This window comes from Crinia signifera, chromosome 7 (assembly GCF_055691185.1).
Source record: "Crinia signifera chromosome 7, ASM5569118v1, whole genome shotgun sequence".
In the NCBI taxonomy this organism is placed as follows: Eukaryota; Metazoa; Chordata; class Amphibia; order Anura; family Myobatrachidae; genus Crinia; species Crinia signifera.
In genome coordinates, this window is record NC_139223.1 from 104,399,077 (window position 1) to 104,424,511 (window position 25,435).

General features: G+C 45.4%; 1 protein-coding gene across 6 annotated transcripts in view; it reads right to left on the reverse strand.

The window, feature by feature from the left end:
- Nucleotides 1-25,435, reverse strand: part of SLC29A4 (solute carrier family 29 member 4) — a 243,524-nt gene that overhangs the window by 180,226 nt on the left and 37,863 nt on the right. For 4 of the 6 annotated variants that reach the window (XM_083153582.1, XM_083153584.1, XM_083153579.1 and 1 more), the window contains exon 2: nucleotides 8,044-8,218. The exons of 1 other annotated variant lie outside the window; for it this stretch is intronic. In XM_083153582.1, the coding sequence (XP_083009708.1) occupies nucleotides 8,044-8,209 (166 nt within the window). In that variant the 5' untranslated portion in view covers nucleotides 8,210-8,218. Of the gene's footprint in view, nucleotides 1-8,043; nucleotides 8,219-25,142; nucleotides 25,316-25,435 lie in introns of all 6 variants that reach the window. One more of the 6 variants, XM_083153580.1, reaches the window with a different exon arrangement.

Sequence of the window (25,435 nt, forward strand, 5' to 3'; positions counted from 1 at the left end):
TTATTACCACTGTCTTGAATGCTAACAGTTGTATGCATTTAAAGACAAGTCCAGTTACCCCATGAATGACTCTAGGCAGTGGGATTAATAAATGGTGATGGCTTGATCGTGTTTACCACCAGCCGAGGATCAGTAGGCGATTGATGCAGCATTGAGTTGGTCAGCGAGTGTGCTGTGCTGTGTATCTGTTTTTATCAGTTTAATATCTAATAAGCCGAGGAGCAGTGGCCAATTTGGCAGCATTCTGCAGGCAGTGGCAGAAACTCTACTGTCACTAAGGCCGTCTTCCGACGGCATCTGGTTGTGTGATGCAGGGTGAGAGCGGCATCGACGGACTCCTAGAATAATGCAGGGTGAGAGCGGCAGTGGCAGACTCCCAGAATAATGCAGGGTGAGAGCAGCAGTGGCAGACTCCCGCAATAATGCAGGGTGAGAGCGGCAGTAGCGGACTGCCAGGATAATGCAGGGTGAGAGCGGCAGTGGCGGACTCCAGGAATAATGCAGGGTGAGACCGGTGGCGGACTCCTAGAATAATGCAGGGTGAGAGCGGCAGCGGCAGACTTCCAGAATAATGCCGGGTGAGAGAAGCAGTAGTGGATTTCCAGAATAATATAGGGAATACCATCTGCATTACAGTGTCTGTGACACAGTCATGTATCAGTTATCTGTGATTAAGGTACAGTTCCTACATTAACGACACTGCAGAATGGCTTCCTGGAGACACCTGTAACACCCTATCTGAGCACAGGCAGCGACCATCCGAGGAGCAGTGGGCAATTGGTGCAGCAATCAATTACTCTCATTAGTGGAATGCAAACAGTTGTATGCAATAAAAGACAAGTCCCACATATGAATGACTCTCAGCAGTAGGATTAATTAATAGTGATGCAAGATGGAATTGTCCTTGGGCCCTCCCACCCACCCCTTCAGTGTGTACTTCCTCATCCTCACAGATTATCAATATGTCCCTGCTGGACTCCACAATCACTGGTCTCGTTATAATCTCTGGCCTGGTCTTCATTAAATAATTGATCATTCATTTTTATAAACATCATCTTCTCTACATTTTGCGGAAGCAACCTCCTTCGCTGCTCACTGACCAGGGTCACCGCTGCACTAAAAAGTCTTTCGGAGTACACACTGGAGGGGGGACAACTCAGGTAAAATAGAGCCAGTTTGTAAAGGCCAAACTGCCTTTTTTCCTGCGAGTACAGGTAAGGACTGTCTGACATGTCTACTTGGAGGACGGTTTTTTGGAGGGGGTTTGGTCGCACAAGACCTCTAGTCATAGAGAGGTGGACCCCCTTATGCTAATATTAATTTTGATAATAAGCTGCTGGGGGTGTGCTACCATAGGACATGGAGATTGGTATGCAGAAAGAAAGAGAAGATGTCCTGTTTTGGTGCACCAAAATAAGAGATAAAATTTAACTTTTATTATTTTAATAATTAAGAACTGCGAGATAAAAATGACAACATATAACAAAAACAAGGGTGGGGTTCACACAATTTTTAAAACCAAGGTGGCAGGCAGATGTTGCAGGGTTGTTATGTAGTGCTTTTACTAGATAGTGTGCGTCTGGTCTGTCTGGACCTTAGATCTGACAGATCAGTCGGCGTGTCTGAGCGGAGGTTTAAATGACCTCTTGTAATAATCGCTCCAGAGCCGAGTTATTCAGTGCCAGTATGTGGGATTAATATCCTTGATTATCCCTCTATCGGGTGCACTGATAAAAATAGGAGATCACCCTGTGTTGGTTTAGATCCGGCGTGAAAACGCTCTAGGATCAATATGGATGACTAGGCACCCCAGGGTGTCTCAGCTGCGTATGTTCAGGTGGAGCCGCCTCCTGGAGTTTACACACATGCAGCAGTCGGCACCATTGTGGGGACTGTCATGGTGTCTCACTCGCTCCTGAAAAACTCTATATATATGGTCCCACTGCGGTAATTTTTCTGCATCAATTTACAGATCGCCCGGTGTGTATGGTCTTCTGATCTGGAAAACGTTCCAGTGCAGGACCTAGGTAGAGACAACACCGGTATAGCAGGCTGTGCCAGAACACTTGGAGCCGCCTCCAGAGTGTTGCATATACTGGATAGTATGCACAGGTTGAGAGACTAACGCAGCTTCGAGACTACACACAAATCAAAATACATTAGTATGAAAAATAACAAAAGTTGCAGACATCTGCCTGTGCACCGCTAGCCGGCACGCGCTTCGCAGATAATAGCTTCCTCAGGGCCAAAACCTTTTGGTGTTGTCTCTACCTAGGTCCTGCACTGGAACGTTTTCCAGATCAGAAGACCATACACACCGGGCGATCTGTAAATTGATGCAGAAAAATTACCGCAGTGGGACCATATATATAGAGTTTTTCAGGAGCGAGTGAGACACCATGACAGTCCCCACAATGGTGCCGACTGCTGCATGTGTGTAAACTCCAGGAGGCGGCTCCACCTGAACATACGCAGCTGAGACACCCTGGGGTGCCTAGTCATCCATATTGATCCTAGAGCGTTTTCACGCCGGATCTAAACCAACACAGGGTGATCTCCTATTTTTATCAGTGCACCCGATAGAGGGATAATCAAGGATATTAATCCCACATACTGGCACTGAATAACTCGGCTCTGGAGCGATTATTACAAGAGGTCATTTAAACCTCCGCTCAGACACGCCGACTGATCTGTCAGATCTAAGGTCCAGACAGACCAGACGCACACTATCTAGTAAAAGCACTACATAACAACCCTGCAACATCTGCCTGCCACCTTGGTTTTAAAAATTGTGTGAACCCCACCCTTGTTTTTGTTACATGTTGTCATTTTTATCTCGCAGTTCTTAATTATTAAAATAATAAAAGTTAAATTTTATCTCTTATTTTGGTGCACCAAACCAGGACATCTTCTCTTTCTTTCTGCATGTCTACTTGGATGCTGTCACCAAAGTAATCATCCACCATTTTTTCAATGGTGACAGCATCCAATGCACCGACAGTAGACATGTCAGCAATCGTTGCCAGGTCCTTTAGTCCAGACCAGATGTCCAAACTCCCTCCTGCCTGCCCTGTGGGTTGTGTGGGATATCGCAGCTGTTTCCTTGCAGACACAGGTGTGGGAGAAAATGAAGGAGGAGCTGGGGCCGTGTCACAGTCCCCTTCAGATGACAATCTCCTGACCAGCAGGTCTTTGCACCTTTGTAGACTTGTGACACAACATACGCTTTAAACCGAGGATCGAGCACGGTGGCCAGAATGTATTCCTCTGACTTTTACTGACTGACCACCCTCGTATCCTGGCAAAGAGCATGGAGGGCTTCATCCACAAGAGCGACATGCTTTGGGGAATTGCTACACTTTCTCCAGTTGCTTCTGCAACAGCCTGATCAAAGGAATCACCTGACTAATGCTGGCAGTGTCGGAACTGACATCACGTGTGGCTAGTTCAAACGGCTGGAGAACCTGGCACAACACGGAAATCAGCCTCCACTGCGCTTGAGTCAGGTGCAGCCCCATTCCTCTGCCTATGTCGTAGGTGGCCGTGTAGGCTTGAATGGCCTTTTGCTGCTCCTTCATCCTCTGCAGCATATCGAGAGTGGAATTCCAGCGCATCACCACCTCTTGTTTAAGCTGATGGGGCAGGTTGAGGAGTTTCTGCTGCCACTCCAGCCTTCGGCGGGTGCCGGACGGCTCCCCGACAGTCGGGATTCCGACAGTCATTCCTCCGACGTCGGAATCCCGACTGCTCCCTCGTGAGGGTCCACGACCCCCATAGAGGGAGAATAATATAGGTGGCGAGCGTAGCTCGCCACCGTGCCCACAGCGTGGCGAGCGCAGCGAGCCCGCAAGGGGCTTCATTGCGCTCCCCACGCTGTGCAGTCGGGATTCCGACATCTGACTAATGACTGTCGGAATCCCGACTGTCGGGTAATTATATCACACCCCCTTCGGCAGGCAGTGGAAGAATGCCGACAGTGTCCGCAAATTCTGCGGGCCACTGCAAGCATCTCCTGCACGCTCCTGTCACTTCTGATGAAATGCTGCACTACCAAATTTATTGTGTGGGCAAAACATGGCACATGCTGGAAATTGGCCATGTTTAATGCCTGCACAATGTTACTGGCGTTGTTCGACACCACAAATCCCCATTTGAGTCTAAGGGGGGTAAGCCACTGGGAAATGATTTCCCTCAGTTTCTCTAAGACATGGGTCCTCAAACTGCGGCCCTCCAGATGTTGTGAAACTACAAATCCCAGCATGCCTTGCCACAGTTTTGCTATAAGGGAGTGTTAAAACTATGGCAAGGCATGCTGGGATTTGTAGTTTCACAACATCTGGAGGGCCGCAGTTTGAGGACCCATGCAGTCTAAGAGGTTGTCAGCGTTGTGCCTCTTCCTGAAACCAGTGATACACAGCATAGCCTGCCTTGGAAGGAGCTGGCGTGCACGAGATGCTGCTGCTTCTGCTGCGGAAGGCGATGCATCTACCCAGTGGGCTGTCACAGTCATTGGTTTGCCCTGGTCAACTTGTCCACATGTCCGTAGTTAAGTGGACAGCCACATTTTTCAGGGCACTGAGGACAGTTTTCCTGATGTCCCTGTACATTGTGGGTATCGCCTGTCTAGTGAAGTGGAATCTAGATGGAATTTGGTACCGGGGACACAATACCTCCATAAGCCGTCTAAATCCAACTCGACTGATGGCGGACACCGGACGCACGTCTAACACCAACATAGCTGTCAAGGCAGCAGTTATTTGCTTTGCCATAGGATGACTGCTGTTGTATTTCGTCCCCATGGCAAATGACTGTTGGACGGTCAATTGCTTAGTGAAAGACGTAGCGGTCTTACAACTTCCCCTCTGGGATGATGACCGACTCCCAGCAGCAGCAACAGCAGTAGCGGCTAATAGGCGTAGCGCTTAGGTTAGGTACTGGTCGCCAGGGGCAACAGCAAACTAGAATAATATACTGCAAAAGGTACTGGTAGCCAGTGACAACAGCCAACTGGAATTATAAAATACTGTGTTAGGTACTGGTAGCCAGTGACAACAGCCGACTGGAATTATATACTGCGATTGGTACTGGTAGCCAGTGACAACAGCCGACTGGAATTATATACTGCGATAGGTACTGGTAGCCAGTGGCAACAGCAAACTGGAATTATATACTGCGATAGGTACTGGTAGCAAGAGGCAACAGCAAACTGGAATTATAAAATACTGCGTTAGGTACTGGTAGCCAGTGACAACAGCCAACTGGAATTATAAAATACTGCATTAGGTACTGGTAGCCAGTGATAAAAGCAAACTGGAATTATATACTGCAATAGATACTGGTAGCCAGTGACAACAGCTGACTGGAATTATATACTGTGATAGGTACCGGTAGCCAGTGACAACAACCAACTGGAATTATAAAATACAGCATTAGGTACTGGTAGCCACTAGCCAGTGGCAACAGCAAACTGGAATTATAAAATACTGTGTTAGGTACTGGTAGCCAGCGGCAAGAGCCGACTGGAATTATATACTGCAATAGGTACTGGTAGCCAGTGACAACAGCTGACTGGAATTATAAAATACTGCGTTAGGTACTGGTAGCCACTAACCAGTGGCAACAGCAAACTGGAATGATAAAATACTGTGTTAGGTACTGGTAGCGAGTGGCAACAGCTGACTGGAAATATAAAATACTGCGTTAAGTATTGGTCGTCAGGGGCAACAGCAAACTGGCATTATATACTGTGATAGGTACTGGTAGCCAGGGCAAGAGCCGACTGGAATTATATACTGCGATAGGTACTGGTAGCCAGAGATAACAGCCAACTGGAATTATATACTGCGATAGGTACTGGTAGCCACTAGCCAGTGGCAACAGCAAACTGGAATTATAAAATACTGCGTTAGGTACTGGTAGCCAGTGGCAACAGCCGACTGGAATTATAAAATACTGCGTTAAGTACTGGTAGCCAGTGACAACAGCAAACTGGAATTTTATACTGCGATAGGTACTGGTAGCCACTGTGACAACAGCCGACTGGAATTATATACTGCTATAGGTACTGGTCACCAGGGGCAACAACAAATTGGACCTATAAACTGCGACAGGTACTGGGAGCCAGAGATAACAGCCAACTGGAATTATATACTGCGATAGGTACTGGTAGCCACTAGCCAGCGGCAACAGCAAACTGGAATTATAAAATACTGCGTACTGGTAGCCAGTGGCAACAGCAGACTGGAATTATAAAATACTGCGTTAGGTACTGGTCGCCAGGGGCAACAGCCGACTGGAATTATATACTGTGATAGGTACTGGTAACCAGCGGCAAGAGCCGACTGGAATTATATACTGCGATAGGTACTGGTAGCCACTGACAACAGCAAACTGGAATTATATACTGCGATAGGTACTGGTAGCCACTGTGACAACAGCCGACTGGAATTATATACTGCTATAGGTACTGGTCGCCAGGGGCAACAGCAAATTGGAATTATAAACTGCGATAGGTACTGGGAGCCAGTAGCAAGAACCCATTGGAATGATATACTGCAATAGGTACTGGAAGCCAGTGGCAACAGCAGAGCAGACCGGAATTACAGTATATAATATATACTGTCTGCAATAGGTACTGGTTGGCAGGGCACCAGCAGACTAGAATTATATACTGCAGTAGATAGGTAAGTACTTAGGTAGGTACTGGTCTGGCAGCCACTAGGCAGTGCAGGACAGGCACTAGCAGCACCAGTGGACTAAACAGCACAGCAGAGGCAGGCCCCAGCACAAGGGCTAGGAGAGACAGTACACAGCAGTCGTCCTTGAAGTTAAAATGATGATGATCCCACTGAGTAGAGAGGATAGAGGGCCCAGCAGAGACAGTACACAGCATTACACAGCATTACATAGCAGCACAGCCTAGCACACCCTATCCCACCCTTCTCCGAGACTGGAGTGAAGATGGCGGCGCGGGGTGGCGGAATTTAAGGGGTTCCGTGATCTCACGAGAATCCGACGCCGGGCGATGACGTTTTGCCCATGCGCACGGATCCGAGTCAGGCGGGAATCTCAGAGCACTGCTCGGATCCGGGCTCGGATTGATGACGTCCGTGCGGGCTCGGATCTGGGAAATCCGAGCAAGCACATCCCTACTTTACACACACACACTCCTAAACCTGCCCGCAGACTATGAAATTATAGCCTGGGGTTGATTTAGATTAGAAATAAGAGTGAGAAGCCATATGCTGATTCTTGGGTACCTGATATGCTGTATACAGCCCTGTCAATACCTGGGGGAACCATACAGCACATATATTGCATAAATGATCACATGTATGTTGATATGTTCTAAGCGGTCCTCCCTGCACTACATAGTTAGCACTACAGCCGCTGCTGATGTATGGACATGCACTAAATAAAATGTGGTTTTATATATTACTTCAATCTATGTTATGTCATTGCATGTGACTTTCCTTACAAAAAAATATGTATTCAAGAAGCAAGCTATATAATCAAATATATTCACAAAGCTGTATTAGGCAAACAATTAATCTTTTTTGCCTCTTTATATGGTAAATGTGTATCTAATTTATAAATTTTACTGCACCACAAAAGTCTATAAGGTGCTTTTTTGTCATTATTGTTTCCTGATTGGACTTGACTGCAAAGCTGCCACTGTTTAAATACGGGAAGTGCACCTGCCTAAAAAGAATGTATAATTTTCCTTCACTTTATTTTTTGTTACTTTATTGTCATATTCCTAAATTTAACCTATGTATCTATCTATCAAAAGATGTACTAAACACAAGTACATATACAGTAAATACCAAAATACCCAAATAAGTAAACCAATAGAGGGAATACAGTCACAAAACCAACAGTTACTGGAATTATATCAGAATTCTGACCTTCAGAATCCTGTTGTTGGTCTGCTGGCTGTCAGAACTTCAGAACAAACCCAATATAGGTTCCCAGGAAAATGTCATGTTGGGGTAATGTAATTTTCCATGATGTGTGTGTTTACTTTATTGCATGGTAGTTTACCTGGTTCCATTAGTGTGAGAACGCCTTGTGCCTGATGGCCTACTCTTGCATGCAGTTCTTCTTCCTCCAGCTGACAGCTATCAAAACTAAAACTCATAACCACATTTCCCTCTGGAGTCATGTTTGGACTATGTTCTCTATAACAGTTCCTCTTGGCTGGTTGCATAATTGTCCCCTATTGAGGAAAAAAACACAAAATATAGATTATATGCTATGAAATAGACAAATAGACTGTATGACACCCTGTTCTGTTCAAACTCGGCTCCATGCTAACCAGTGTGCACCGGCCACTTTTCACGTTTTGGGTTCTGATTAGCTTCAGGTTTTGGGTTCTAATGGGTTTTGCCAAAACACCCCCTAAACGTTTTGCTCCTACACTATTATTAACCTCAATAACATTAATTTCCACTCATTTCCAGTCTATTCTGAACACTGAACTCCTCACAATATTGTTTTTAGGGCAAAATGTTGCACCGAGGCAGCTAGAGAACTATGCTTAGCCACACAAGACCCCTATCTGGCTTGATCATGCACTGTTTACCATGTGCAGCCAAGGAGCAGTGGGCGTTTCCTGCAGCACAGAGTTTGTCTGCAAGTGTGTAACTGTTTCGATCAGTTTAACATCCAACAAGACCCCTATCTGGCTTGATTGTGTATTTATGATTATTATTAATTAATGTAATCTGATTGTTTAATTTTGTGATTATTATTAATTTATTACCAGTCATCTCTTAAATTATTGCCTAATGGGTGGAGGGGAGGGGGCTAATCAATTGCCAGGTGGCAGATGGAAAATAGTTCCCCCACCTCTCTAGGACCACTTTTACCCCTGGGTTGGAGCTGTATACCATTTCTTACGGTGGCTTCCTTCCTAATCGTATCTGGCTTGATCGTGTTTACTATGTGCAGCCGAGGGGCAGTGGGCGATTCGTGCAACAATCAATTAATCTCAGCAGTGGGATTGGTCAGTTCTGCGATTGATTATAATTTATTACATTTATTACCACTCTCAAGAAGAATGTAAACAGTTGTATGCATTGAAAGACAAGTCCAGTTACCCCATGAATGACTGTAGGAAATGGGATTAATAAGTGGTGATGCAAGGTAGTAGTAGTAGTAGTAGTACGTTTATTTATAGGTACAAGGTGGAATTGTCCTTGGGCCCTTATGTTGCGAAAATAGACCATGCAAACTTTAACAAACTAAACATTTCAGCGACAGGGCCTACAAAACTGTGGATGAAATGATTGGTTTGTTTGGGCCCCCACACAAAAAAACAATTCCTAATATCTCCCTGTATAAACTGGCTCTACAGCGACAAGATGTCATCGTCACTCGTCATCCTCCTCTGATTCCTCGCCCCCTTCAGTGTGTACTTCGTCATCCTCACAGATTATCAATTCATCCCCGCTGGACTCCACAATCGCAGGTCCCGTTATAATCTCTGGAGGCAATTCCTGGTCTTCATTGAATAATTGATAATTCATTTTTATAAACATCATCTTCTCCACATTTTGCTGAAAGCAACCTTCTTCACCGCTCACTGACTAGGTTCCCCGCTGCACTAAAAACTCTTTCAGAGTACACACTGGAGGGGGGACAACTCAGGTAAAATAGAGCCAGTTTGTAAAGGGGCTTCCAAACTGCCTTTTTTTCCTGCCAGTATAGGTAAGGACTGTCTGACATGTCTACTTGGATGCTGTCACCAAAGAAATCCTCCACCATTTTTTCAATGGTGACAGCATCCAATGCACCAACAGTAGACAGGTCAGCAATCGTTGCCAGGTCCTTGAGTCCGGACCAGATGTCAAAACCACCTCCTGCCTGCCCTGCATCCCCGCCAGCGAGTTGTGTGGGAAATCGCAGCTGTTTCCTCACAGGCACAGGTGTGGGAGAAAATGAAGAAGGAGCTGGAGCCGTGACTCGATCCCCTTCAGATGACAATCTCCTGATCAGCAGGTCTTTGCACCTTTGTAGACTTGTGTCCACCGGAAACAGAGACACAGCATACGCTTTAAACTGAGGATCAAGCACGGTGCCCAGAACGTTTTCCTCTGACTTTAACAGACTGACCACCCTCGTATCCTGGCAAAGCGTATGGAGGGCTTCATCCACAAGAGTGTCATGCTTTGCAGAATCGCTACACTTTAGCTCCTCCTTCACTTTCTCCAGCTGCTTCTGCAACAGCCTGATCAGGGGAATCACCTGACTCAAGCTGGCAGTGTTGGCACTGACTTCACGTGTGGCTAGTTCAAATGGCTGGAGAACCTTGCACAACACGGAAATCAGCCTCCACTGTGCTTGAGTCAGGTGCAGCCCGCTCCTCTGCCTATGTTGTAGGTGGCCGTGTAGGCTTGAATGGCCTTTTGCTGCTCCTCCATCCTCTGCAGCATATAGAGGGTGGAGATTCAGCACGTCACCACCTCTTGTTTAAGCTGATGGCAGGGCAAGTTAAGGAGTTTTTGCTGCTGCTCCAGCCTTCAGCAGGCAGTGGCAGAATGCCGAAAGTGTCCGCAAATTCTGTGGGCCACCGCAAGCATATCCTGCACGCTCTTGTCACTTCTGATGAAATACTGCACCACCAAATTTATTATGTGGGCAAAACATGGCACGTGCTCGAAATTGCCCATGTTTAATGCCCGCACAATGTTACTGGCGTTGTCCGACACCACAAATCCCCAGGAGAGTCTAAGGGGGGTAAGCCACTGGGAGATGATTTCCCTCTGTTTCTCTAAGAGGTTGTAGGCATTGTGCCTCTTCCTGAAACCGGTGATACACAGCGTAGCCTGCCTTGGAAGGAGCTGGCGTGCAGGAGATGCTGCTGCGGAAGACGATGCATCTACCCAGTGGGCTGTCACAGTCATATAGCCCTTAGTTTGCCTTGATCCACTTGTCCACATGTCCGTAGTTAAGTGGACAGTGGGTGCAGCCGCATTTTTCAGAGCACTGAGGACACTTTTTCTGATGTCCCTGTACATTGCAGGTATCACCTGCCTAGTGAAGTGGAATCTAGACGGGATTTGGTACCGGGGACACAATACCTCCATCAACCATCTAAATCCCACTCCACTGATGGCGGACACCAGACGCACGTCTAACGCAAACATAACTGTCAAGGCTGCAGTTATCCGCTTTGCCATATGATGACTGCTTTCGTATTTCGTCCTCATGGCAAACGACTGTTGGACGGTCAATTGCTTAGTGAAAGACGTAGCGGTCTTACAACACACTCTCTGGGATGATGACTGACTTCCAGGAGCAGTAACAGCAGCAGCGGCAGTAGTAGTAGGCGTAGCGTTGCAGGATCCTCCAGAGGAATCTGTGGATTCAGTCATGCCGGTGACATGGCCTGTAGGACTTCCCCGATCCGGATCAAGGAGGAAATTTACGAGGGAGTTGGTGGTGTGCTTTTCAGGTGCTTGGCTCCAAAAGGAGGACCAAGGGATTTAGGTGTCCCTGGACTGCTAGCCGCAGTTCCTGAACTAAACACTGATTTATGAAGGTTGTTTAGGTGACATAGAAGGGAGGATATCCCTAGGTGGGCAAGTTCCTTACCCCTGCTTATTGGAGTTTTACATAAGCTACAAATGGCAATACATTTGTTGTCCGGATTCGGATAAAAAAAATTCCAGACTGTAGAGGTGGATTTATTGGTCATCTGCCCAGGCATGGGGATGGACTTTTTCATCCAATGGACAACAACTTTTTTCCCCCCAGGTGCCTCATTCCCCCCCCCCCCCCCAGGTGCATCCTCCTTGTCAACTTCCTCCTCAGCGCCAGCTACATCAATATCCTCCTCCTGGTGTACAACATCACCTTCATTAATAAAATATGGAAGTAGATTGTGGGTGATCCTTCCAGCATATGCAGAGGGTGTACTGCAAATGGTGGAAGGAGCCACCTCTTCACGTACAGTGATGGGGAGGTCCGGCATCACAACCACCGCCACCCTAGGACTCTCCTTGGGGATTTGGGATATGTCTTTAGAAGGCAGAGTTGTTTTCTGAGTTTTTTAGTCGGTGTCAGCCTAACTCTCTTAAATTTACTATTGGGCGGGGTGGGGGAGGAGGAGGATTTTGATCGTCATGTGAAGCTGAACCACTAGTCATGAACTTAAGCCATGGCCTTAGCCGTTCCTTGCTACTCCGTGTCGTAAATGGCATATTGGCAAGTTTACTTTTCTCTTCCAACGATTTACATTTACTTTTTCTAATCCTTCTACGGAACTTTGGTTTCGATTGTACATGCCCTCTGCTTTCACACTGGGCATCGACCGTAGCAGACGATGTTGCTGGCATTATATCGTCTATGTCATGACTAGTGGCAGCAGCTTCAGAACTATGAGGAAGTGGATATTCATCTTTCCCTATTTTTTTATCCTCCATATTTTGGATCTCCATTATTTTTGTAGAGTTATGTCACTGGACAGCACCACTGGAGTGCAATTAATACGTCAGTAGGTATGCACCAGCAGGCAGGTATTACAGATACGGCAGTACTAGGCACAAGACAGGTAGATACGGCAGTACTAGGCAGTGGGCACCAGACAGGTAGATATGGCAGTGTTAGGCACAAGACAGGTAGATACGGCAGTACTAGGCAGTGGGCACAAGACAGGTAGATACAGCAGTACTAGGCAGTGAGCACCAGACAGGTAGATATGGCAGTACTAGGCACAAGACAGGTAGATACGGCAGTACTAGGCAGTGGGCACAAGACAGGTAGATACGGCAGTACTAGGCACCAGACGGTAGATACGGCAGTACTAGGCACAAGACAGGTAGATACGGCAATACTAGGCACCAGACGGTAGATAAGGCAGTACAAGGCACAAGACAGTTAGATACGGCAGTACTAGGCACCAGACGGTAGATAGGGCAGTACTAGGCACAAGACAGGTAGAGACGGCAGTTCTAGGCACAAGACAGGTAGAGACGGCAGTACTAGGCACAAGACAGGTAGAGACGGCAGTACTAGGCAGTGGGCACAAGGCAGGTAGATACGGCAGTACTAGGCACCAGATGGTAGCTCCGGCAGTACTAGGCACAAGACAGGTAGAGACGGCAGTACTAGGCACAAGACAGTAGATAAGGCAGTACAAGGCACAAGACAGGTAGATACGGCAGTAATAGGCACCAGACGATAGATATGGCAGTACTAGGCACAAGACAGGTAGATACGGCAGTACTAGGCACCAGACGGTAGATACGGCAGTACTAGGCACAAGACAGGTAGAGACGGCAGTACTAGGCACAAGACAGGTAGATACTGCAGTACTAGGCACAAGACAGGTAGAGACGGCAGTACTAGGCACAAGACAGGTAGAGATGGCAGTACTAGGCACAAGACAGGTAGAGACGGCAGTACTAGGCACAAGACAGGTAGAGATGGCAGTACTAGGCACAAGACAGGTAGAGACGGCAGTACTAGGCACAAGACAGGTAGAGACGGCAGTACTAGGCACAAGACAGGTAGATAGGGCAGTACTAGGCACAAGACAGGTAGAGACGGCAGTTCTAGGCAGTGGGCACAAGGCAGGTAGAAACGGCAGTACTAGGCACCAGATGGTAGCTCGGGCAGTACTAGGCACAAGACAGGTAGAGATGGCAGTACTAGGCACCAGACAGTAGATAAGGCAGTACAAGGCACAAGACAGGTAGATACGGCAGTACTAGGCACCAGACGATAGATATGGCAGTACTAGGCACAAGACAGGTAGATACGGCAGTACTAGGCACCAGACGGTAGATACGGCAGTACTAGGCACAAGACAGGTAGGGACGGCAGTACTAGGCACAAGACAGGTAGATACGGCAGTACTAGGCACAAGACAGGTAGAGACGGCAGTACTAGGCACAAGACAGGTAGAGATGGCAGTACTAGGCACAAGACAGGTAGAGACGGCAGTACTAGGCACAAGACAGGTAGAGATGGCAGTACTAGGCACAAGACAGGTAGAGACGGCAGTACTAGGCACAAGACAGGTAGAGACGGCAGTACTAGGCACAAGACAGGTAGATAGGGCAGTACTAGGCAGTGGGCACAAGGCAGGTAGATACGGCAGTACTAGGCACCAGACGGTAGATACGGCAGTACTAGGCACAAGACAGGTAGATACGGTAGTACTAGGCACCAGACAGTAGATAAGGCAGTACAAGGCACAAGACAGGTAGATACGGCAGTACTAGGCACCAGACGGTAGTTACGGCAGTACTAGGCACAAGACAGGTAGAGACGGCAGTACTAGGCACAAGACAGGTAGATACTGCAGTACTAGGCACAAGACAGGTAGAGGCGGCAGTACTAGGCACAGGACAGGTAGAGACGGCAGTACTAGGCACAAGACAGGTAGATACGGCAGTACTAGGCACCAGACGGTAACTAGGCAGTATTAGGCACAAGACAGGTAGAGACGGCAGTACTAGGCACCAGACGTAGATACGGCAGTACTAGGCACAAGACAGGTAGAGACGGCAGTACTAAGCACAAGACAGGTAGATACGGCAGTACTAGGCACCAGACCGTAGATACAGCAGTACTAGGCACAAGATAGGTAGATAAGGCAGTACTAGGCACCAGACAGGTAGATAAGGCAATACTAGGCACAAGACAGGTAGATAAGTCGGCAATTCTAGAATATGTGCACCAGCAGAATTTATAATAATTAATTATATTGCAGTAGGTACTGGTAGGTATATTGCAGCCTAGTAGGTAGGTAGTATTAGTCTACTAGGTACTTTGGCAGTAGCACTGGCAGTGGGCACCAGACAGGTAGATAGAGCAGTACTACTAGGCACAAGACAGCATGCTTGTGTCGCATGTGTTGTGTTGTGACAATGTCGGCAATACGAGTATAAATACATAAATGAATAGCAAGAGTAATGTGAAACCCACTTTAACATGCCCACAGATTACCAGAGACAAGTCCACGAGGGCGTCCGAGGGACACTGGCCAGAATGAGGCAGCACCTCCTGCTGTTGGCCCAGGATTTGCAGGACCTGAGCAACCTTCTCGAATAATTTCTTTTTTTTTTATGGTTTAGTCAAATAAATATTTGTTAACAGTTAGAAGTTGTCTGTGTGTTCTTCTTAAATTTAACAGTATATTTATATATTGTGTAATATATTTATGTAACTTGAAATAGGTAGATACTGTATAGAGATGTGTGATTGCATAAAGTGGAACAAAGTGAAGGGTAATGAATACATGTTGCTGATGGTGTGTTGGTGTGTATGCGTGCGTGTGTGTGTGTTTTGTATGGGGTTAGCTTAATCCTTTTGGCTAAGATCAAGTGTAGTATCTGTTCTTATCAGTGGGTATGGACTGGCCTCTGGCAGAGAATAGAGAAAGGCTGGACTGAGTAGCTGCTCTGATGGGCGGAGGGTGTGGGACCCCTCTTTTTTGCCTGGGAGTGGTGAAAAGTCTGGCTGATTAGCTTCACCTCTGCCAGTGGTAGGAGGTGTTGTTTCCGTAAACCCACTGGTGAGAGGGGGGGAGAAACACTGGGCCTAGTAGTTTGACTCTCTTGACGGGGTTCGTAGCCCCCGAAGGATGAGACAGCGAAAGGCTCAGTCTAGTATCCATTCCCAAGGAGCGGAGAAAGGCTGGGACTGAGTAGATGGCTCCTGTTCCAGAGGTTCGTAGCCTCTGATGGGGAGACCGCGAAAGGCCCAGCTTAGTACCTTAACCTTGGGATCGGAGAAACACTGAGACTGAGTAGATTGCTCTTCCGAGGGGGTCACAGCCCCTAAGGGAGTCAGTCGAAAAGCCCAGTGGAGTACCCATTCCCATGCCAGGGGCTGGAAAATGCAGTACGATGGGAACAGAGAAATCTTGGTCGGACGCTGATCGGTCGGTTGCTTGGAGTCCGAGGCTGCACTGTGCCCCCAGGGAAACTCGGGGGTGCCGAACATGCACGGGTGATCCCAAAATCACCATGCACTAGTAAGCACTTGCACTGCGCACTTCCCTTCAGGTAGCGCTGCACGTCCTTACCTCGTCCTTTTGGATGGGGTAGGACAATTTTTTACACCCCCACCCTGGCCCTCTGGCTAGGGTATCTTTATTATTTATTTCTCTTCCCCCTCTCACGTTCGTCACTTTTCACGTTCCTTGTTTTTTGTAGTTTTGTCACGTTTTTTGGGTAGTGTGGTCGACCCTTTCGGGCCTTCCATTTCCCCAATGTGCCGAAGCTCTCGCCTTTTGGGGAGAGCTTCGTGTCCCCCGAGGACGACCCCGAGCCGCAAGGCGGAGGGAAGTCTACTGAGGGTCTCTCCAAACCTTCGGGTGCGGTGGACCCACCGTCCTAACCCTTCCGGGGGTTGAGGAATGAGGGTCTCTCTAAGCTTCGACGAAGAGGACCCACCGTTCCCTATTTTCCCCTCTTCGGTCTTATGGTTGAGAGGGGTTAGGGGAAAAACAGGGCCAGTCTCCTTCGGGAGATGGCCCACTTCGATCGCACGGCCCCCTTTGCTCGTGTTTAGGCACAGCACTGGTGGTAGGGAGCACACCTCGGGCTCCTGAGTTTCTTCAAACTCAGGGGTTAGCTTAATGTGTGAAGGACATAAATGTCACCATCACAATTAATGCATGAATGAATACAATGGTCACAGCACACATTGGTTGTGCAAACACATGTACACACACACACACACACATTGAAGTCACAATCTAAAATTGTGTTTTTCAATGCTATCCTACATCACAGGTAATGGTCAGTCACGCATAGCCTGACATATGCACTGAGATATTGTTTTATTATAGGGAAAAAATCATTGCATGACACAATACTAGATTACTGTTAAAAAAACAAAAAGTAATCTAGTATGCATAATGATTTACACACATAATGGGGGAAAATTACTAAAGGAAATTTGTAAAAAAAAAATAGGTGTATTTGTATCCATAAATACACTTATTTTTGACATTTACTATCCCGAAAATATGGCAATTTGTAGTCGTATTGATGTGCTATCAATACGAATACGAATTGCCGTATTTTCGGGATAGTAAATGTCAAAAATAAGTGTATTTATGGATACAAATACACCTATTTTTTACAAATTTCCTTTAGTAAATTTCCCCCAATGTGTATACAACTGTAGTCATTGAATAAGTGTGTAATGTGGTTGAAGCATGACTTCTGCATAGATTTGTGAGGTGGGCGTAAAATCTCCAACTCGGTGCCTACAGTCAGCTTCCCGTCCTTTCGGACGCAGTAAGACCAAGATAAATCTTTGAGTTCCGACCGCACACGGTCATGTGGATGCCACTCCCTCTTCTGTTGAAGTCCGTCCGAATGAACGCGGACAACATGTAGGCGTGAGTTCTCTTGCCATACAGATGTGCGGTGCATTCGGTCATTTTCGAAAGAACGCACATCCGAAAGAGTGAACTAGAATAAGGGCCCATGCGACAACAGTGGCATTTATCAACTGCCAGGGAGGCACGAGGAGCAAGTCCTGCACGAGGGAGGTCACCAAGATCCTCAGTTGGGCAGAGGCTCATCTGACTGCGCTGTCAGACATTTTTATCCCCAGGGTGGACAATTGGGAGGCGGACTTCCTGAGTCGTCACGACCTTCACCCGGGGGAATGGAGCCTGAAAGAGAAAGTATTTGCACGCATTGTGGATCGGTCGGGAAGCCCTCAGATAGATCTGATGGCATCCAGACTCAACAAGTTGGCTCAGTACTGCTCCAGGACCAGAGATCCTCATGTGGTGGCAGTGGACGCACTGACAACACCTTGTTGCTACGACCTGGTGTATGTATTCCGACAATTCCATTACTGGCGAAGGTTCTAAAAAAGATAAGAACAGACGGAGTGGAAGCAATTCTGATAGCTCCCGACTGGCCTCGCAAAGCGTGGTATGTGGACCTTCAATCAATGTTAGCAGACCAACCGTGGCGCCTTCCTCTAGAAAGTGACCTGCTCACTCAGGGTCCCTGCGTCTGCCAGGCCTTAGAGCAACTATGTTTAAAGGCCTGGAGGTTGAGCGGCAGATTCTAGTTCACAAAGGTTTGCATTAGTCAGTCATCTCTACGATGACTCAGGAGACTTCTGCACATTACCACCACATTTGGAGGAGGTATGTAGGCTGATTTGAACAGTAAAAATTTCCACCCGCAGAATTTAAATTGGACCGCTTCCTTTATTTTCTGCAGTCTGATTTGGAGTTGGGCCTACGTTTAGGTTCCTTAAAGGTACAGAATTGGCCTTCTCCATTTTCTTTCAAAAGAAATTGGCTTCCTTGACTGAGGTCCAGACTTTCCTGCAAGGGGTGCTGCGTATTCAACTCCCCTTTGTGTCACCTACACTTCCATGGGAATTGGAGGTGTTCTTAGACTTTTTACAGCCATCTTGGTTTGAACCCTTGAACTCAGTGGAGTAGAAATTCCTGACATGGAAGACAGCAGTTCTGTTATCTTTGGCTTCAGCACGGAGGGTGTCAGAGCTGGGCGCTCTGTCTTGCAAGAGCCCATACCTTATATTCCATGAAAATAGGGCGGTGCTTAGAATGAATCCACGGTTTCTTCCAAAGGTTGTTTCGACCTTTCATTTGAACCAACCTATTGTGGTTCCAGCAGGTGAGCCTCACTCTGAGATCCCTGCTACGTTGGATGTGGTTCGGGCTCTCAGGCTGTACATCCAGAGAACGGCTAGGCTGCACAAAACGGATTCCTTTTTTGTTCTGTACGATGCCCATAAGAAAGGTCACCCAGCCTCAAAGCAATCAATTGCTTGCTGGCTTTGTACGGCCATCAAGCAGGCCTATGCTGTGGCTGGTCTACCTGGCCCTGCTAATGTTAGGGCTCATTCTACCAGGGCAGTGGGTGCATCCTGGGTGGCTGCCCAGGGTGTTTCGGCTCTGCAGCTATGTAGGGCAACTACATGGTCGAGCCAGCATACATTCGTCAAATTTTATAAATTTGACACCATTGCAAAAGAGGACATTCAGTTTGGGAATGCGGTGCTGCAGCAACCTCCGCACGTTCCCGCCCATCCTTGAATCTTGCGTATAATTCCCATACCTTATGACGAAATCGACAATACCCCATATGGATGATAGAGAAAATAGGATTTTAATACCTAACGGTAAATCCTTTTCTCGGAGTCCATAAGGGATATTGGGCGCCCACCTCAGTGCGGGATCTTGCTGCCTTGTTGATCTGGAATAATTGATCATGTTACTGTTATCTTGAATTACAGTTATACTGTTTCTTAACTTCAGTTATATTGAAGATCTTGTTGGCCATTTTGTGTTATGGGTGTGCTGGTTGCATGTCACCACTTTAATACATTTTATATGTTAACACATAGTTATATCCTTTTCTCATATACTTTCCATTCCTTCAGGCATAGTTTTCATATGTATCAAAAAAGGGGAAAGGGGTTGGGAGGTTAGTTCTGCACAAGAGTAATATTTAGGTATTGTTGGTTTTCCCCAATTATATATTGCTGTGCTGGAGTTGCAATTTATGCATATATGGGGGTGCTGCCAAAGACAATGGGTTTGATACAGAAAAAGAACAGAAAAGGATTGTCTTTTTGGCTGGCGCACTGAAGAAGAAAATGAATTTCGTTTAAAATTTAACTTTTAATAATGTCAATAAGAGGAAAGCCATTTAAAGTGAAATATAAGTTACATACATGACTGACGAAAACATTGAACAATTAATAAAAATGCACGTGCTGTATGTGTGTCCTGTGTTCGTGAACAGTAGCGTGAGATTCCTGTTCTTGATTTTCACTACAACAATAATTGAATTGTGTCAAATCTTTATAATATGTGTTACTATATGATATTGGATGGGTAATCTGACCATGTGTATGTAATCAGATACCTCTATTAAGTTCCAATTTCTATTAGATCGTATACCTCAGAGCCATATCTTATTCAGATTCACGTTGCTGTGGAAATAATCATAGGGGGGGAGGGGGTTTTCTGGATGGGTGATCCGACCGTATGTATGCGGTCAGATGCCTCTATTATATTCCAATTAGCCCCAGACCATATGTCCTCACAATATGTCGCTGTTATGCGCTTTTATTAGAAAAGGTAGTATGGTGTCTGTACAGTATTCAGTTATACTGAATGGATACCTGGGCAGGCGTGCGTACCGTGCCTTCTGATGTAGTGAGCAACCGTGGTTTTGAGGGTATGCTCAGATATAATTATGTGCTGTATAGAAGTTGCTAATAGGGAAAATTGCCTGGGTGATCCCACAATGTTAGTAGTTGGATCCCTCTATTCAATTTCCAGCCCACAGGTATCAGGGTACGTGATGGTTGCAATATTTTAGCAAGTTAGATGCTGGTGTACGTTTGCTGCATGTTGATGCAACGCAGGGCATACAGCGATTTTTGTAATATTTGTGATTTCACATAGACTGAATGATGAAGAAATTCTAGGAGAAAATTGCATGGGTGATCTGGCAGTGTGTACGGACAGACCCCTCTATTTTGTTGCAATATTGTCCTTTCGAACGGTGGATATTCTGGTAGGCAGCTGTTATATTGTATTGGGTAGGCTCATGTTGGTCTCAAATACATAATTGGCACAATTAATATAAAATTGTTAAAGTTAGTTGAAATATCACGCTATTATTAGAAGACTGTACCAGGCGAGTAAAAGTTTAATTATTTATTTTGCATTATAATCCCTCGCTTATCTGGGGTACATATGAAGAGGTCTCAGGAGGAGTTAGTTTAATTGGGCTGCAGGTTTAATTATGCGAGCAGGGTTTTTAGATTGCAGTTCCAATAATAATTATACAGTATCAAAAACGTCCAGTACTCTATCTATCAGTACATAAGTCTCTTTAGGTCGGGCACAAACAGAGAGATTATGTGTTGTCTCTGCTGTGTCGACCTTGTTCCCTGCTGATAGCAAGCAAATGTATACGGAACGTCCAGTGCTGCCTCTATCTATCAGTACACAAGTCTCTCTAGGTCGGGTACAAACAGAGAGATTATGTGTTGTCTCTGCTGTGTCGACCTCATTCCCTGCTAATAGCAGGCAAATGTATACGGAGTATAATATGCTTATATTCGGAACACACGCAATGTAATATTTTCGCTGAGCAGTGTAGCCTTACTAGTTAATATGTAGGCTACAGTGTTGCTTGTAGCACTCGCTGGCTATGCGTGTGGTCTATGCGTTGTCAGATTCAACTGACCGGCATATGCAATGTATGACAAACGGACAGTATTTCGTTCTCTATGATGGTTATACCAACTATGTTTTGTGTAATACACGTAATAGGATAAGTGACCGTTAAGTCCTACTGAGCGGAATATTATATTATAATGTACAATCACTGTGCTTGTGGCAGCTAATGTAATATACGTCCAGGTAATACAATCACTTCAACTCTGCTAAACGGTATCTATCACACTATACATAGTGGTTACACATTTATCAAAAAACATTCGATGCTCTGTCTGTCAGAGCTCAGATCCCATTGAGTTGGGTACAGACAGGGAAATTATCCGTTGTTACCGCTGTATCGGTTGGTCTATTAAGTTTTCAGACTTTTGTTCCCTGCTAAGGGTGAGCAAGGTATAGCATGTCCCAGTGATTGCGTGTGTCTGGGACATATACTATATTTTTGCTGGGCAGTGCGGTTTTTTACTGCGGTATATATTTATTTTACAGCATTGCTTCTAGAGGCTCACTGTGTGTGTATACGTTCCGGTATGCTATCACAGTCTGCTAACCAATGTACGCAGTGTATGACAAGCGATTAATGTTTAATAGTAATACGCATCCAAGTTATGTCATCAGTTTACACCTGCATCGCTAGTTATAAATATATATCAGATAGGGTGGCCGGCGGGGCTCCGCTGAGCGGTCGCTAGGCAGACTGCCTAGCGACCGCTCAGCGGAGCCCCGCCGGCCACCCTATCTGATATATATTTATAACTAGCGATGCAGGTGTAAACTGATGACATAACTTGGATGCGTATTACTATTAAACATTAATCGCTTGTCATACACTGCGTACATTGGTTAGCAGACTGTGATAGCATACCGGAACGTATACACACACAGTGAGCCTCTAGAAGCAATGCTGTAAAATAAATATATACCGCAGTAAAAAACCGCACTGCCTAGCAAAAATATAGTATATGTCCCAGACACACGCAATCACTGGGACATGCTATACCTTGCTCACCCTTAGCAGGGAACAAAAGTCTGAAAACTTAATAGACCAACCGATACAGCGGTAACAACGGATAATTTCCCTGTCTGTACCCAACTCAATGGGATCTGAGCTCTGACAGACAGAGCATCGAATGTTTTTTGATAAATGTGTAACCACTATGTATAGTGTGATAGATACCGTTTAGCAGAGTTGAAGTGATTGTATTACCTGGACGTATATTACATTAGCTGCCACAAGCACAGTGATTGTACATTATAATATAATATTCCGCTCAGTAGGACTTAACGGTCACTTATCCTATTACGTGTATTACACAAAACATAGTTGGTATAACCATCATAGAGAACGAAATACTGTCCGTTTGTCATACATTGCATATGCCGGTCAGTTGAATCTGACAACGCATAGACCACACGCATAGCCAGCGAGTGCTACAAGCAACACTGTAGCCTACATATTAACTAGTAAGGCTACACTGCTCAGCGAAAATATTACATTGCGTGTGTTCCGAATATAAGCATATTATACTCCGTATACATTTGCCTGCTATTAGCAGGGAATGAGGTCGACACAGCAGAGACAACACATAATCTCTCTGTTTGTACCCGACCTAGAGAGACTTGTGTACTGATAGATAGAGGCAGCACTGGACGTTCCGTATACATTTGCTTGCTATCAGCAGGGAACAAGGTCGACACAGCAGAGACAACACATAATCTCTCTGTTTGTGCCCGACCTAAAGAGACTTATGTACTGATAGATAGAGTACTGGACGTTTTTGATACTGTATAATTATTATTGGAACTGCAATCTAAAAACCCTGCTCGCATAATTAAACCTGCAGCCCAATTAAACTAACTCCTCCTGAGACCTCTTCATATGTACCCCAGATAAGCGAGGGATTATAATGCAAAATAAATAATTAAACTTTTACTCGCCTGGTACAGTCTTCTAATAATAGCGTGATATTTCAACTAATTTTAACAATTTTATATTAATTGTGCCAATTATGTATTTGAGACCAACATGAGCCTACCCAATACAATATAACAGCTGCCTACCAGAATATCCACCGTTCGAAAGGACAATATTGCAACAAAATAGAGGGGTCTGTCCGTACACACTGCCAGATCACCCATGCAATTTTCTCCTAGAATTTCTTCATCATTCAGTCTATGTGAAATCACAAATATTACAAAAATCGCTGTATGCCCTGCGTTGCATCAACATGCAGCAAACGTACACCAGCATCTAACTTGCTAAAATATTGCAACCATCACGTACCCTGATACCTGTGGGCTGGAAATTGAATAGAGGGATCCAACTACTAACATTGTGGGATCACCCAGGCAATTTTCCCTATTAGCAACTTCTATACAGCACATAATTATATCTGAGCATACCCTCAAAACCACGGTTGCTCACTACATCAGAAGGCACGGTACGCACGCCTGCCCAGGTATCCATTCAGTATAACTGAATACTGTACAGACACCATACTACCTTTTCTAATAAAAGCGCATAACAGCGACATATTGTGAGGACATATGGTCTGGGGCTAATTGGAATATAATAGAGGCATCTGACCGCATACATACGGTCGGATCACCCATCCAGAAAACCCCCTCCCCCCCTATGATTATTTCCACAGCAACGTGAATCTGAATAAGATATGGCTCTGAGGTATACGATCTAATAGAAATTGGAACTTAATAGAGGTATCTGATTACATACACATGGTCAGATTACCCATCCAATATCATATAGTAACACATATTATAAAGATTTGACACAATTCAATTATTGTTGTAGTGAAAATCAAGAACAGGAATCTCACGCTACTGTTCACGAACACAGGACACACATACAGCACGTGCATTTTTATTAATTGTTCAATGTTTTCGTCAGTCATGTATGTAACTTATATTTCACTTTAAATGGCTTTCCTCTTATTGACATTATTAAAAGTTAAATTTTAAACGAAATTCATTTTCTTCTTCAGTGCGCCAGCCAAAAAGACAATCCTTTTCTGTTCTTTTTCCATAGTTTTCATATGAACTGGTCTTGTGGGAGGAAGTAGAGGGGAGGAGCCAGTTCACCAAGTGAAAGAGCTTCTATGTGCCTGTCTCCTGCGGATACCTCTCTTCTCCCATATGTTATGATAAAATCCCAAATATCCCATATGGACTCAGAGAAAAGGATTTACCGGTAGGTATTAAAATCCTACTTTTGGAGTAGGTCAGTGACTTCAGCGCTGACCACTACCAGCCTGTCTCAGTAGCAGATTAATGGAAACCTCAGACCTACTCACATTTGTTAAGATGAAAAGTTCCTTTTGATGTTCTGGGATTTGTGAATATATCTGTGAAATTGTGAATTCACAATTTGGAAATTCATACTTTTTTCCCTGTGCAGCAACTTTCTGCTCGCAGTCACCTGCATTTTCCCTATATGTCAATAAATGCTAAATTAGTCCCTGTGTGCAGGTAGCAGGTGCAAGGTTAAAGGTAAAGGGGGGTCCAGAGGATTTCAGAGCAATAGCTGACAATTTTTTCTTAACATATGGATTTTGAGTTTAATTGTAGGCACTAAAATACCAAAATACATTGAACTTAACTACAAAATTTTGTACCTGTGGGAAAACCCACACAGGTGTGAGTTTTTTTATATAATGGAACTTAATTGAATATGCACCCAAGTGTGTCTTTATATGTGTTGTATATTATATACATATATATATATATTTCCGGAATAACTGCGGCACTCCTCAGTCGGTTTGAAGTAAATAAAAATCCTTTATTGGCGCCCAACGGCGTTTCGGGGTATATCCCCCCGTCTTCAGGGACTAAAGGTACAAACAATATGTGCAAAACAAGCATATATATAGCATATGTGACACTCAAATAATTAAAACTAGAGTGCTCTCACCTGTCCGGCGTCGCCGCCCGCTCCGGGTGCTCCACGCTGTTTCCCCGTCGCGTCCAATGCACGTGGGACGGCGGCGCCGCACAGTGACGTCACTCCGGCAGGGAATCAAGGTTGCTAGGCTACGCCTGAAGATGTAAACAAACGGCGGCCATCTTTTACAGCACTTGCGATTCCTGCACACAGAAAAACATTTTAAAAGTTATAAAAATATCGTGATTAAAAACATGAAAGCATTTGAGATTTAAGGACAGTAGTGAATATTAACATCATAAGATGCAATGTTATACACAAAC